The sequence below is a fragment of the Martes martes genome (genome assembly GCF_963455335.1).
Source record: "Martes martes genome assembly, chromosome: 14".
Lineage (NCBI taxonomy): Eukaryota > Metazoa > Chordata > Mammalia > Carnivora > Mustelidae > Martes > Martes martes.
The window spans coordinates 64,893,762-64,909,644 of NC_137902.1; the positions used below are offsets into that span (position 1 = coordinate 64,893,762).

General features: G+C 41.5%; 1 protein-coding gene across 1 annotated transcript in view; it reads left to right on the forward strand.

Annotated features, from left to right (window-relative positions):
- The window catches only part of ANK3 (ankyrin 3), a gene marked incomplete at its 5' end in the record, with an annotated part of 330,132 nt that overhangs the window by 310,877 nt on the left and 3,372 nt on the right, over positions 1 to 15,883 (forward strand). Inside the window, one exon of the mRNA XM_080822938.1 lies at positions 6,858 to 6,938. Within this exon, the coding sequence (XP_080679064.1) occupies positions 6,858 to 6,929 (72 nt within the window). The 3' untranslated portion in view covers positions 6,930 to 6,938. The remainder of the gene's footprint in view (positions 1 to 6,857; positions 6,939 to 15,883) is intronic.

The window sequence follows — 15,883 nt, forward strand, 5'->3', positions numbered from 1 at the left end:
CATTTAAATGTATCCAGTGGCATGGAACAGGGCAGTCATGGGTTGTCTCTCCTGGAAATTATCTGATGGGACTGGAATGCTGAGAATTTGGCCTTCTTCATGGAGGTTGTCCAGCCTTGGGCTGGACCAGCATGTTTATACCGTTTGCCGTAGTCATCCCTCTAGCACATAGGCTCTCAGAGTTGAAAACTACTTTGGGGTTGTTCCTTCTCTCCCCCAACTATCTTGGACTGCAGTGTCCACACCAGCAGGGGATGTGCTCAGGGCCTCATGACTGCAAGTCAAGGCCAATCTGTCTTCTTAGCCATTCGATTTGTACAACTGATGGAATATAAGTATAACTTCATAGTTTTTTTCTTTAATTACATATCCACTTCTTATCAAGTTCATTTTTATTTTTTTTTGTTTTTTTTTACACTGCCTATTTTTTACATTTATTTTACATTTTACATTACATATAATTTACATTTACATTTTTTTTTTTTTACATTGACTCCTTTTTTACATTGACTATTTTCAAGTCCCTAAGGAATGAGTCAAGTGAACAAACTCTTCCAGTTGGGGGATTTTTAGATATTATAAGCACATTCATTTATTTCTATAATTTGAGAAATCACAATGGTTTCAAATGCTTAGAAGCATTTGAATTAGTAACTAGTAAATTAACCAGTTCTTTTTTTTTTTTTAAGATTTTATTTATTTATTTGACAGACAGAGGTCTCAAGTAGGTAGAGAGACAGGCAGGGAGAGAGAAGAGGAAGCAGGCTCCCCGCTGAGCAGAGAGCCCGATGTAGGGCTCGATCCCAGGACCCTGGGATCATGACCGGAGCAGAAAGCAGAGGCTTTAACCCACTGAGCCACCCAGGTGCCCCTAAATTAACTAGTTCTATGAGCTTTTTATATAGTATTTGCTTAGCAAAGTCAGTGATTACAAAAGGAAAAACTTGAACTCACAGCCAAACTATTATGAAGTTTGGTAAGATTCAAATAAGTGAATTATTATTATATAATTCAGCTGTATTTTTATTTCTACTTCTGAACTTTTTTACTAACTTTTGAATTAAGAGTTTACATGTATGTTTTCCCCATATCAAGCAATCAAAAGCATATAAAGTTTGATCTACTCATTCCATTTCCCAGAGGTAACTCTGTTTATGAGCTTCAGATTATTTTTATGTACATGTATTGATATGTGTATAAAATGTACATGTATGTTATGTGCATGCATATGCACACACATTCCCAGCAAATGGGTTTCTCAGAATATAAAAGTGGGTTACACCATCACATACTGCTTAATAACCCGCTAAGTTATATATGTCACAACTGTGATATCCATCCCATTTGGGGGGGAAGTTTAAGTCCTAATGTTATAAACATCAGAGCAAATTGGTACATCTCATGCTGTTATTCCCTCCTTTTATTCAAGGACAGAGGAATAAAAATTATGAAATTCAATGCTTCCAGCAGAGGTCCAAAGGGAAGAACAGCTAGTCCTCATTAAGGTGGCCACCAGAATGCTACTGTGACACCATATGTGCTGTAATTTTCCTTTGAAATAGGAAAGAAAAAAGGGGGGGCTTGCCAAAAATAATGTCATCAACAAGACCTGGGGGGAAATTTTGCTCAGTTAAAAGTACAAACTGTTTTCTAGAACTTTAGGAACTAATTAGAGATTATTTTCTGTCATTTCTGTCATTAAAGAAAGGCCCCAAAAAGACCTCCCCTTGGAAACACTTGGTCTCTAATATATTTGACAGAATTAAAGATGGATTATTTTTTTAGGACATGTTTCCTGACTCCTTACTGTCTTCCCTCGTCATCTAATCAGCTCCTAACTAATCCGATCCCCCAGTTTAGTGAATTTTCACATCACCACACAACTTACTTTGGCCTTATTAAAGCACTAATTGACTGTATTTAATGGTCACTGAAGGGTGCCTGGGTGGCTCCGTTGGTTAAGCGGCTGCCTTCTCCTCAGGTCGTAATCCCAGGGTCCTGGGATCAAGTCCCACATCAGGCTCCCTGCTCAGGAGAGAGCCTGCTTCTCCCTCTCTGTGCCTACTTGTGCTATCTCTCTGTCAAATAAATAAATAAAAATCTTTTTAAAAAATGGCCACTGAAGATTAAGAGAGGTATCTTTATCTTTAGCTATACACAAATAGCATGAATTTTCAGTAGGAAGCATGAAAATGCCCCACATGCCAGAGTAGATCTCAACAACTTACATGACTTGTTATTTATAATAGGGCTTTGCTTTTTTCTAAGGCTATTAATATAAATCAAAATTCTTCATGTATTTTCTATATTTATAAATATACCTTATTTCACATTCCTCTTAGCAATCATGCAAACAGTTACCTGGCATCATTCCCCACTAAAGAGTCCATTCATAACTTATCCAGTAGGATTTTATTTTACTGGATTTTCCTGGGATCCTTAAATTAGCTAACAGGCAAAGAGCTGGACATTTCCCAGAGTTAGCTCAAAAATATCCCATTTATTCATTTTTAAACTAGAAGGAAATATTTCCTGACCTTTTATTGGCTTTTCTGATGTCTTTATGCCTTCACTTTTTTTGTTTTGTTTTATTTTAATGTAGGTGCCACACTCAGTGTGGAGCTCAATGTGGGGCTTGAACTCATGCCCATGAGATTAAGACCTGAGCTGAGATCAAGAGTCGGACGCTTAACTAACTGAACCAGCAGGCACCCCTATGCCTTTACTTTTATTTTTTTTTAAGATTTTATTTATTTATTTGACAGAGAGAGAGATCACAAGTAGGCAGAGAGGCAGGCAGAGAGGGGGGAGGAAGCAGGTTCCCTGCTGAGCAGAGAGCCCGATGTGGGCTCCATCCCAGGACCCTGAGATCATGACTTGAGGCGAAGGCAGAGGCTTAACCCACTGAGCTACCCAGGTGTCCCTGCGTTTACTTTTAAAATAAAATAAAATTTTTTTTTTCCACAACCACATGAAATATAAGTAACACTCCCATAAAAACTTGTTGCAGATTTTAGTGCATTTAAGCATGAGACCTCTACATTTTTTCCAGTTCCCTTCGCCCTCTTAACTGTGCTACCAACTCAGCTACCCAGGCATCCCACATCTTACTTTTCTATACCACAATGAGGAAAATGAGTCCATGTCTTACCCAGTCATGATCTACAATCTATAAGTATATAAAGTCACTTTGTAAAAAGAAAAGAATGAAAATAGAATTTTGTTAGCCAAACAAGATAATGTTTTAATCTTTACTCTGTCATTGTACAACAGTGCACCTTTCTACTGGCTGTGACATAAAACAGTCACAGAACTTTCTAACTACTGGCTGGTGCTAACAAAATTATCAGAACTACTACCTTTTCTACACCAACGACACTGAAAGAGTTAGAATCCTGGCTCTCCCAGAAATGTAGCGGTTGTCTCTGTGATCCGCCATTTTCCCTAAAACAACAGCAGAGGACCAACTGCAGAATGTGATTCTGTAGCATTATCCAGGCCACCCTTTCAGCAAGAAGTCTGACTAGCAGGTCACTAAGTCCCTAGACTAGGTCTGCACTGTTTGTCCCTGTCCTCCCAAACTATATGTGGCACTAACTGAAAGTTGAGTATCAGTGAAGAAGGTAATATATTCGGGCGCACATGCCCCTTCGGATCACTACATTTGTATCTTTAGGGTAAATAAAAAAAAAATTTTTAATTAAAAAAAAATATAGGAAAAAAAAAAGAAGGTAATATATTGCAAATACGGCCCTACTTTGGCTGAGTGGTTTTTCTTATACAATCATAAGAGCCGATAGGGAAAGATGAAGGAACCATTCAAATCTACCAAGCTGGAAAATAGGCCCCTGCCATGGGGAGTTAAGACTTTATTCGTGTTTTGAAAGTCACCAGAGGAAGATTTTTGACAGTTTCTCTTTCTAAATCAGTTAGCTGTCACTAGTGGAAAGATAACAACATCTTAAATTCCTTTAGTACTGATATTTTCTTTGTCTGTAGCCATGGAGATTAGATGATCTATCATCACATAAGACCCCTTTCCTTGAACATAGTAGTCAGAAACTACGTACTTTATCCGAATCATTCCATTTATTTGAAGACCCACAAAAGACTCAGTTTTAAAGAAAAATAAAAAGGTTTTCTCTGTACTCTGAACTTTGCTTATAAAAAAAGTCTATGTTGGGACGCCTGGGTGGCTCAGTTGGTTAAGAAGCTGCCTTCGGCTCGGGTCATGATCCCAGCGTCCTGGGATCGAGTCCCACATCGGGCTCCTTGCTTGGTGGGGAGCCTGCTTCTCCCTCTGCCTCTGCCTGTGCTCGCTCACTCTCTCGCCCTCTCTCTCTCTGACAAATAAATAAAAAAAAAAAAAAAAAAAAAAGTCTATGTTACCCTTAGTAAATGAATTTTTTTTAAAGATTTTTATTATTTATTCACTTGATAGACAGAGATCATGAGTAGGCAGAGAGGCAGGCAGAGAGAGAGAGGAGGAAGCAGGCTCCCCGCAGAGCAGAGAGCCCGATGTGGGGCTCGATCCCAGGACCCCGAGATCATGACCTGAGCCGAAGGCAGAGGCTTAACCCACTGAGCCACCCAGGTGCCCCAGTAAATGAGTTTTTAAATGAAAAAAAAAAACAAAAAACTGACAAGGGCAATAAATAACACCCCAACTAAAGTACCATCTTAATTTAGATTAAGCACAATGCAACCCAAAAATTATTTGAGAGATTTGGTAGGACTAATCAAGAGACACTGTGCTCAAAATGAGATGATCTAATCAGAGCTCTAATCATTGGCTAATTTTTTTTTCAACAAATGAACCCTTTTGGTTTGTATATCCATGTGTAACTGTGTTTTATCATTCTTCCTTCTTGGAGTTGGCTGCTAACCATCTTTCTTGTACATACGTAAGGTTCAGTGCTTTGAATGTTGTTGGCTACCAAGTAACCATCAGAGGAATCCACCTTTTCCCCTTGCCCCAGAGTAGCAAGTAGGATTTATACTTTCTTTTTCTAAAAACCCACAGAGCATGTGTGTGGTGTATGGAGTGGTGTGGAGGTCTGTCCATCTAGTACGCTGCTAATCTCTATGCCACATCCTTTAGGGAGAGGAAGCAAAGAGCATTCCTGGTGAATCTGTCACAGAAGAACAATTTACTGATGAAGAAGGCAACCTCATCACCAGAAAAGTAATCATCCTTGGGATTTTATGCTTCTCTTGGAATTTAGATTTTCTACTGTTTGTTTGCTGTAGCGCCCCCTCTTAAAATAGAAAACAGGAAAATCTCTACTTCTCACTATTGCTTCCCACAGATCACTCGGAAAGTGATAAGACGAATTGCTCTCCCACAAGCGAGAAAGCATGATGACATGGTAATGGAGAGGGGCTGCCAAAGAAAAAGTAGAGGATAAACGCTGTGTGAACTTTCTAGAACATGCTGCTAACAGGCTGGCGTCTGCAGTGTGGCAGCTTGAAGCATTTGCTGCTTTTGACACCCTGTGCATTTGATCAGGATGAAGGGAAAGGACTTATCTTCTTAACATTCCTTAACATTATATATTTTTTACTGTCTTTAGAGGTTTCACAGAGATAACTTCATTTTTGGAGGGTAGAATGTGCTGGTTCGAGCATGTAAGAGAAATAAAACACAAACCCTCTCTCAGCACCAGCCCCCCAGCAGTGCCCCAGTGCCTCTGCCTCCGCCTTACCTGCCCCCTGCCGGCGGTGAGGATGGAGGGCGCTCCCTTCCAGCAAATGTACAGGATTTAAATGTTAGAATGGCCAAAAGCTCAAAGATCCTTACATCAAATCTATACATTTTTCCTTTCCAGTGTGTTCTACAGGGAAATCGGTATTCCCTCATCTTAACCTGAGGAAGGTTCTCCTCTTTGGCTTTATAACAGCCCATTTCCGGCGGCCGGTGAAAGAACTAAACTCGCCGCTGGGCAGTGTAGCTCGGCAAGTGTGTCTCCATCTCGCAGACAAAACATCTCTGGCTACTTGTCCTTTCTTTCCTTTTGTCCGATCTTTACAACCCTTTCATTCAGAAAACAGAAACTCCAATAGCCTGTGTTTACTTAAGAAAAAGGGAACTGAAAATTTCTCAAGATTAACCCAGAAAAGTGGAGAGGCTACTGCATTTCAGTAACAAAGCAGGTGAACGTGGAGGATCTGTACAACTTTGCTCTCAGAGAAAAGTGTCCCTGGTGCTCGGTGAAGAGAGGTCTTGTTTTATGGACAATGGATGCCCCCTTGATCTGGAGTAAGAGGAGAGGGTTGGTGATTCCACAGATTAAAAAAAAAAAAAAGAATCAGATCAACAACATTTCCATGGTGTTTAGTTCACAGTTAGTGCTTTCCTGAGGAATTTTAGTCTCGACACAACAGATTAAAAATTAAAATTCTTAAAATTCTGTTGGCTTGAGAAGAAATAAATTATAATTTACTAATTTTTTTTAGAATTGCAGTTTGGGTGCCTTGAGGGCTTTGGTGATGAATACTACAAGAAGTGAACAGGCTACTCATTTTTTTTTATCACTAACCTTTTTTAAAATTTTGTTTATTACTCTTTGTTATTTTTATTATCACTAACCTTTTATTTATTACTAACCTATTGAGTTCTTGTGAAGCATAGTTCTGTTACTGTATTCATTCTGACGGCGCTCTCTAGCTTGCCTCCATGATGCTAGGCCGTGTGGTTAAGCCAAATGGATTGTGTGTATTTGGGGATATGAGGTGACAAAGTGCTTTCAACTGTGTTTCACTTACCTTAATCCAGCCTCAAGGGACCAGAATGGGAACCGCTCTATAACTAGAACTCTTTTACTATGAAATCTTAATGCGTATATTCCTTTTTACAGCAGGGAGAAGGTTATAAGGTGAAGACAACAAAGAAGGAAATCCGGCATGTGGAAAAGAAGAGCCATTCATAACAGTAAACGGTTAGTCAAGGCGATAGGTGTGCTCATATCGGCAACAGTTGGCGTTAACTTCCTGTGAAACCTCTCATTTCACTGGATAAGTGATTCAGATCTCCCCACCCCTCTCCCTCTTTTTTTCACTGAGTTCCAGCTTTGAATACCCAGTGTGAAGCTGTTGGAGTTTTTGTATTTATGTACACATCCATACACACACTAAAACTCGGTTCACAGTCCATAAACTTCCTCCTCACAAATTAGTCAGGAATTTACATGTAAATGGTGTTTGCAGAAGCAAATGTAAATAGTGACATTTGAGTCTCCTCGAAGAGTGCAATGTGGTAGCATTCTACAAACTAACAGGAAAACTTCTGGCAACAAATAATTCTGACAGATGTGCTCTCAGATGTGTGTAGATCGAGCCTTTCACTATTTTAGCACAATGGCATCTGACAATTTAATTTTGGCGAAATAGAGCAGTTGCCAAGTTTAAATGAAATGACTGGGATCCCTATATACTACTTGGTGTATCTTACATAAACCAAAGCAAATTAAATAGGAGGTTAATGGACTACTTTTTTTTTTTTAAGTTAAATGTTTGGTATGCTTTGTGTGAATTTGTCTGAACTTTTCTTCATAGACGAGGGTATTTTCCTTAACATTGTTTTCTAAGTTTTACATTGTCCTATTATTTCCTACATGGTTACAATTAGTAAAGGTATCTTGGGGTGAAAAAGCAGATGGAGCTTTGGAAAGAAATTTGAAAATTTCTCCCTAAGTCTGTGAGGTGAAGTAGCATGATTTCTTGAGGGCTGCATACGACAGTTGTCTCAGCCCTATTGGTCCAAATGAAAAGAACAAATAGATTCCAGTTTGCCTCTCTCTTTTTTTGTTTTTTTGTTTTTTTTACTTGCTCATTTGTTTTATTTCTTAGATTCCACATATGAGTAAAGTCATATGGTATTTGTGTTTCTCTGGCTTATTTTGCTTAGTATAATACTCTCTAGCTCCATGTTGTTGCAAATGACAAGACTTCATTCTTTTTTATGAATGAGTAATAGTCCATTGTGTATATAGATACCACATCTTTTTTTTTTCTTTCTCAGATTTAAGATTAGGGTGAGGGTATGTGCCTAATATTGCAGGCCCAGATAAATTCCTAACCCCTTCCTCTCAAAAAACCTTACCATGTGTTTATTCATTCCAAGATTTATTTTACTTTCATGAGGCTTTCTGCATAGGTACTAAGAAACTCTTAGTAAACAACATTCATGTGGTACTTACCCTCACTGAGCTTACGTTGTGGAGATTTAATATTAACCAGTCCTAACTGGTCACATCCATATTTACTGGCACTGACACAACTACCAAGAACTGTGGAACATTCTGGAAATAATAATATTTACTACATATTATGCCTCCAAGTATTCCATCCTGCTCTTCATTTAATTCTCACAGCCAGTCCTTTTGGAGAGATGGCTTTATCACCCCCATGTCAGAGGGGAGGAAACAGGGCCCAAATTGCCCAATGTCACTTAGATGAAAAGTGGCAGAAATAGGATACCAACCTTCCACCAGAGCCAACACTCTCAACCATGTTGATGGGAGACCTGACAGGGTCTGAGGTGACAGAGAGAGTACCCTTGAGAAGGTGATGTTTGAGCTCAGTGTAAAAGACTGCTCAGGACGTGACTGGGTGCAGGAGGGGAGTTAGACGGTGTCTGGGGCCACCTTCTAGGCAGACAGCAGCACTCTGCGAAGGCTAGGTGGGGAGGGGAGGACCGAAAGGGAAGAGCCGTGACAACCCGTCAGTGCCACTGGCAGAGAGTTTGGCCCTTGGGTCTGCAGAGGTAGGAAAGGCAGGAGTTTTCAAGCCTCCCGGGCCTCTCTGTAGGGATTCTGGTCTGTCACTAGAGGCAGAAGGAAAGTTGTGCAAAGTCTCGGGTTGGGGGTGGGCAGGGTGGGACTGAACGTACGTTCAGCATCACTGGCTCTAGCAGCAAGCAGAGAATGAACTGGAGGCGGCAAGAGCGCACGGGCAGAAAACCGAATACGAAGCTCTTGTGGACACTGGCGTGGGCTGTGAGGATGGTAAGAGGCAGGCCGAGTCAGGAGCCATCGACATGGCTTGCTTTTCATGCAGGGTGAGAGAGGAGGAAATGGCCCCCTGCATCCGTGCTACAGTATCTGGAATGAACCCACCTCTTCCTGCCTTACAGCCCAACCGGGGGCAAGACACACACGCATACACAGGAGCTGCCTAAAACATGGAGCGTGAGTCTGCGGTCTTGAGTTAGTCTCCGCAAGCCGTTGTGAGTGACACGCGGAATGAATCTAGAAGACCGTTCAGTCAACTCCACGATGCACCTCAGAGGTCACCAGCTGCATCGGTCCGCCTCAGATGCTGGCTGGGAAAGAACCAGGAAGGTAGCCCCCACCCGCTGAGCCGTTTTTCCAGAGCCACGTGTGCCCATATCTAGGAGTAAATGATGCCAAAAAAATACATCCGTGCTGTTCTTCTAGGTCCTTCTGAGTAAATGAATACAGACAGGACATGCTCACTAAATGTACAAGAGCCCTTCAAATGACAAATAACCTACCCTGTAAAGAAGCTGTCAGGGCTTTGGCTCACTTGGCCCCCACTCAAAAGAGAGAGAAATTCAGGTAGAAGTCACTGGAACGTGAAAATAACTCCAGCCTACGGCAAACTTCACGCGTCAGAGAGAAAGCACAGTGATTTGACTGTAAGCCTCACGTTACTGTCCAGGGTGATTCTTTACCTTCCCGAAGTGAACTGAGGAAATGAGTGCAAGAAAACCACCTGGAATTCCAGGAGACTGAATGTGTGCTCTGGAAAAATCAATTTGCAAATATATTGAGAGTTTTAATAGCTCTGCTGCCTGCCTTTTTTTTTTTTTTAAATAACAAAACAGCTAAGCAAATGGAATGCTGCCCAGTTTCACTGAGTCTCAGATGGTGACATCAAAATTTCTATTTTCCATTTTAGAACCAGTTTTATTTCGAGCTATCAGAACCCTGCACCCACTTTTTTTTTAATACCAAGTCACAGCCATCCTGTTTTTAATGTAAGGGAAAAGCAAATGGCTTACAACAGCTATACAGATTTATACATAGTATGTGGTGATTTATAGTTTTACAAAGTACTTCTACATTTTTGTCTTATTTAATCCTTCAAACATGCCTCTAGAGAGGTCAGGCCAATTTTTTTGCTACTTTCTATAGACAGATATTTGAGCACTCAGAGAGGTCAAGGACATTTCTACTGTCACACAGCTTGATTGTTAGAACTAGGACTTAAACTCAAGGTGACTGATGCTCTACCTACTGCCCTTTCTGTGGCACCTGCTGCATCTCTAAAATTATTTATGAATAATAGTCATGTTCTAGCAAGTGATTACTTATGCCAGGTACTAGGTACGATCATTACATACACTACCACATATAATCCCCCAAACAATGCTATAAGGTAAGTACTACTATCTCTTTTTTATGAACGAGGAGACTGAGATATAGAAAAGTTAAATGATTTACTCGAAGTCCTACAGAGTTGATGAACAAAAGAACGAAATTTGAACTTGCCCAGAATCTAAGTTCTTAACTATTACTCATATTCATAGTTAAATCGTATTTGATGACGATTAAAGACCTAAAAGCAAATCTGAATCAAATCGATGTCCATAGGCAAACGGTAATAAATGTCTTCATATCTCACACAATGAAAATACTCAGATTTTTGTTCTTTTTAAAAATAAAGCAGAACTTCATTTTTAAGGTAGCCATCATCTCCAAATGTTTATTTCATAAACACCATTAGAAGGCTGATTAGTAAGGTTGTAACGAGGGAAGGTCCCCAGGTATAGACCGTCAAGGACTGTGGAACAGCTGCATCCAGAACCTCTTTTGGGGGAAATGCTCAGGGTCTCACAGCCATCTGGAAGCTGAGTGTGACAACAGGGTCCCTGCTTAACACTTCCGAGCCAGAAGTGACTCATTTTTTTTATTCCTTCAAAAAATATGGGAGCTTCCACCTGTCTGCAAGTGGAAAGGGAGATGTACGATGTTGAAGAAAACTTCCACGGTCCCTGTCCTTCCTAATGTCTCAGCCTGCAAGGGGGAACGAGACGGGACAGGTGTTGGAGGGCTGAACATACAAAATCCAAGATCCAGTAAAAGAATAATGCAGAAACAGAGTTAGACCTTTGGTGGCTGGGGAAGGTCGCTCAGAAATCATGACATTTAGAGCCCCTGGCAGGCTCTCTCCATGGAGCACGTGACTCGATTTCAGGGTTGTAAGTTCGAGCCCCACATTGGGTGTAGAGATTACTTAAAAATAAAATCTTTAAAAAAAAAGTCATTTAAACGGAGACTTCCTAGGTGGGACCAACCATGAAGAGAAGGGGAAACCAGGATCCAAGCGAAGGATAAAACGTGTGCAGGGCCCTTGAGGGGGGAAGGGCCTAGCACAGTTGAGGAAACATAAGAAGATACGCACCCCAGCGCCCGGTGAGCTGGTGGTGGCTGGGACAGGCACGAGAGGATGAGGACGTAAGTGAGGGATACATCATCACAGGCCAGAGGACAGGCTTTTGATGTCATTCTAAAAGAATGTGAAGCCCCTGAAGGGTTATAATCCAGAGCCTGAGCCGACCGTTTTTCTAAGCACGTAGGCAATGTCGAGAATGGGTTGGTTGGAGGGAAACAAGAATAAACCGAAGGTGACTGGTCAGGCCCTCTAGGCCATAAGCCCAGGGCTAGGACCTGGGCAGTAGCTTTAGGAAAATGAACAGCTGGATTAGCTGGAGGGGAGGATGAGAAGAAGAGTGAGTCAAGAATGACCCCCAGGTTTCGGCTTGCACAGCTGGGTAGGAGAGAAAGGAACAGAAGCAGGATGGGTTTTAAAAAGAACATCAAACATTCGGGCTGGGACTTGGGTTTGAGGCTGCCTGGGAGCCATCCAAGTACTGTGTTAGGTACACAAATCTGGAGCTCTGAAGAAAGGTTGGGGCCGATCTGTAAAACTCCTGAGAGTACTCCCTGAAGAGACAAGTGCTGAATACCAGAGAATAGATGTGATCCTGCAGGGAGGGGGCCAAGGGGAGCAAAGAAGGAGCTCAGCACTGAGTCCCAAGGAAGAAGATTTTGAAGAGGAATAGAACTTAAAAGGTTGTCCTGACTTCTGCTGTAGAAATCTCCAGACTCTTCTATATCCTCTCATCTAAGATCACCTACAGGTTCAGCCTCAGCCCTCCAGCATACTTGCTTGGTTTTACCTCAGGATCCCTCAGTCTATGCAGTTCCCTGGCAATGGATGAGAGAAATGTTCCTATAATGTAGATGAGCTAGCAAGCTTTTATAACAGGTGACCACGTGCATTTAGAGCCCCTTTACTTCTTAGCTACTAGGTGGAAAGACTTGTGACACACCGTGTAAGTGGTCGGGAGGGTACAAGGTTGTAAGACATTTTCTTCAGTTTGATGTTATTATCTGAGAGAACTCCCGCCTGTTGTACCTTTACAGTCTAGTCCAAAGGGGCACCCAGGACCATAAGTCACACCAATCGAAATACATAAATGTAGTAAAAGATAGAAACAACATGCTCAGGGCATCCGCTGGAAGATACAATTACCTCCAAGAGAGGAGATCTTTTAAAGTTTCTTGGAAGGGCGTATTTGAACTAGTTTTTGTAGAAAGAATAGCATTTGGTACAGGGCGGTGTGGAGGGTCATGCGAGCGTCACTCAGGAGTTTGGCCCTTATCCTGGATACAGTGGGACACCTCTCGAGGCTTTGTGTAGGAGAATAGTATGATCAGATAAGATGTAGGTAACCCTAGCAGTAATAGAGGGAGAAGGGAGTCTGAACACAAGGGCCTCGGTTCTGAGACACCGGTGAGGGCCTGAACTGGGTCAGAGAGAATGAAAAAGAACAGATTTGAGGAACTAGATGAGTTCTGTGTTGGGAGGGAAGGGTGAGAGTTGAAGACAATAGGGTTGCTTGTATGTAGGTAATCATTTAACAGAACCATAAAACCTAAGACCACAAAAACAAAATTAGGGCTTGATGTAGCCTGGGTGGTGAAGTAGCTTCATAGATGGTCAGCACGCAGGACCCTTGACACTCGTCAATGATTGGGGAGAGAACTCTGGGCTAGAGATCATAGTGCAGTCATGTTTGGAATTTGGGTGAGAAGTGAATTGGCCTGAGTGGAGGGAATTGCCAGGGAGCTTTCGAGCTACGTGAACTTAGCCAGGTTCTGTGCCTTAATCTCCTCACCTCTACTGGGATAAGAATAACATACCTCAAGGAGTTGTTGGGAGCATTAACTGAGTTAATACAAGTAAATCACTTCAAATAGCGACAGGCAAGCCCATAGTAAGCACTGGGTAGGTTCAGCTGTTAGTAGAATTAAGACAGACTGGATCAGCGGCAGGTAGACGACGACGTGAGGGGTACCCGGAGGGAACGCTGGGAGAAGTCGGAACAGCAGCATCGCTGACATTCTCTGAGAAACCAGGGATACCTGAAAGTATTCTGGGGGTGCCTGGGTGGCTTAGTGGGTTAAGCCTCTGCCTTCGGCTCGGGTCGTGATCTCAGGGTCCTGGGATCGAGCCCCGCATCGGGCTCTCTGCTCAGTGGGGAGCCTGCTTCTCCCTCTCTCTCTGTCAAATAAGTAGATAAAATCTTTAAAAAAAAAAAAAAAGTATTCTGAAGTATAAGCTAACATCCCATGCAGAGAAATTCCAGGGGAAATTAGTAAGACCAGCATTCTCATTCCTCTTTACTAACAAATGCAGAGAGAGAGACAAAACCCCGGTGGTCATAGTTAATGACGGGTCTGGATTTTAACCCAGCAGATTCTCCTGATTCTGCTTCCCAGATGTCTGAGATGCAGCCTGAATTTCTTCGCTCCTAAAGATTTTCCCTGAATTTATTCGGCGTAAATATGTTTTATATAGAAGAACAAGGGTTCTGAAGTCAGGTGGCTTGTCTTCTGTTTCTGGCTCTAATGTGTACTACGTGTGCAAACTTGTGTTTATTTTATAGCGCTGAGCTCTATTTCCTTATCAGTAAAATGGAGGATATAATAGTACCTTATTGTTATTAATATTAAATGAGCTAAGCCACTCTACAACAGTGCCTAGCCTATAACATTTAATAAGAATAGCTGTACAACTTTATTAGTGCTCTATGTTTTTTACGACCAGAATATAGATCAATATTTTCCCTGCATTTTTTTTTTAACTGGCCCTATTTTAAAAATCACAAGTCACTAGGAAAAAAAAAAAAAAAAAAAAACTCAAAAAAGCCCCACTTTTTGGTAGTAGTTGAACAAATCTACAGAAAACTGGGAATTATTTTTAAACTGCACTTGTAGTTTATTAAGATTACATAAAGTAACCAGAATTAGTGCTTGGGAAAGAAATGTTTGTAGCCGCATGACTTCTGTAATAGGAGACAAAGAGAAGGGAAGGGAAGAGAGATGGGTTGGAAGACAAAGGAATAGAGTAACAAATCTGTGTTCTCAGAAGGCTATAAGGAAGGTGCATCAGAAAAGGCTTTCTTGAGTAAGTTACCCTGACAAAGCGATCTCCTTAGAGAGAGCACAGTCTGCACTTGCATGGAGATGGCGTTTGACACAAACTTGAAGGATAGAGAGGAGTTAGATACAGGTAGAGATTAGGGAAGAGAAGTACAAGTACAGGTGGATACAAAATCAGGAGCGAAGAAAAGGAAGTTGGAAACCAGTGCGTTGATGCCTGGCGTGCAGTCCAGCTCCTCCTAGTGTGGTCTGTGGTGTATCAACACCCCCTGGAAGTCATGTTAGAAATGCAGCATCTCTGGGTTGACTCTGACCTCCTGAATCAGAATCCACATTTGAAGATCCCTTCGGTGATATATGAGGACATTAAGCTTTGAGAAGCAGTGTTCTAGAATAGATCACTGGGTCTTAAACTTTTTTGAACATTCAGATCATCTAGAGAGTTTTTTCAATGTTTTTTGATGTTGGGCTCCACCCCAAGAAATTCCAAATAAATTGGCATGGGATGTGCCCTGGCTACTGGGGTTTTTTTGTTTGTTTGTTTGTTTGTTTTTTAAAGCCTCCCCAGGTCATTCTAATATTCACCCAATTTGAGAACCACTGGAAATTGTGGAACAAAGCTTTTCACTGAAGATTTTTAGGCACTGAGACTGATTGGGCTGAACTGCCAAGAGCTTCCTGTATCAAGCTAAGATGGGTGATTTGTGTTTTTCAGATGGGGACTAGGGGCCAAAGAAACCACAAGGAAATGGTGATTCTGGGTGCCTTGAGTGGTTCAGTGGGTTAAGCCTCTGCCTTCGGCTCAGGTCATGATCCAGGGTCCTGGGATGGAGTCCCTTATCGGGCTCCCTGCTCAGTGGGGAGCCTGCTTCCCCCTCTCCCTCTGCCTGCCTCTCTGCCTACTTGTGATCTTTCTCTCTCTGTCAAATAAGTAAATAAAATTAAAAAAAAAAAGAAAGAAAGAAAGAAAGAAATGGTGGTTGTAAGCTCAAGCATATGCCTGACTTGAAAATGGGTATGGGAAGCACAACATTCATCTGTGAAATGTAAACTGCCATGAAAATCCACTGCATAGCTGTTTTTCTATACATGAAAAATGTTTCTTAAAATTAAAAAAGAAATCATAGTGAAATGACTAAAGTCATTTTCTGAGTTAGTTTCTACTATCTTTGGGTTTGAAAAACATGCAGAACCCAAAGACAGATTCCTAAATGCAGAGGCTTCTGTCTCAGATGTATTACCTAAACCCACAAAGGGAAAAGGACTCAAATTCTATTTCAGTGGCTCCTGCCCCCTCACTTTTCCATCAGATGGCGCTCTCGTCACAAAAAGGTGCTCATCCTTTTTGTAGAATGCTGTACTTGGTATAAATTCTTTTGTCCAAAGAATGACCTTCCATACTCTGTTTG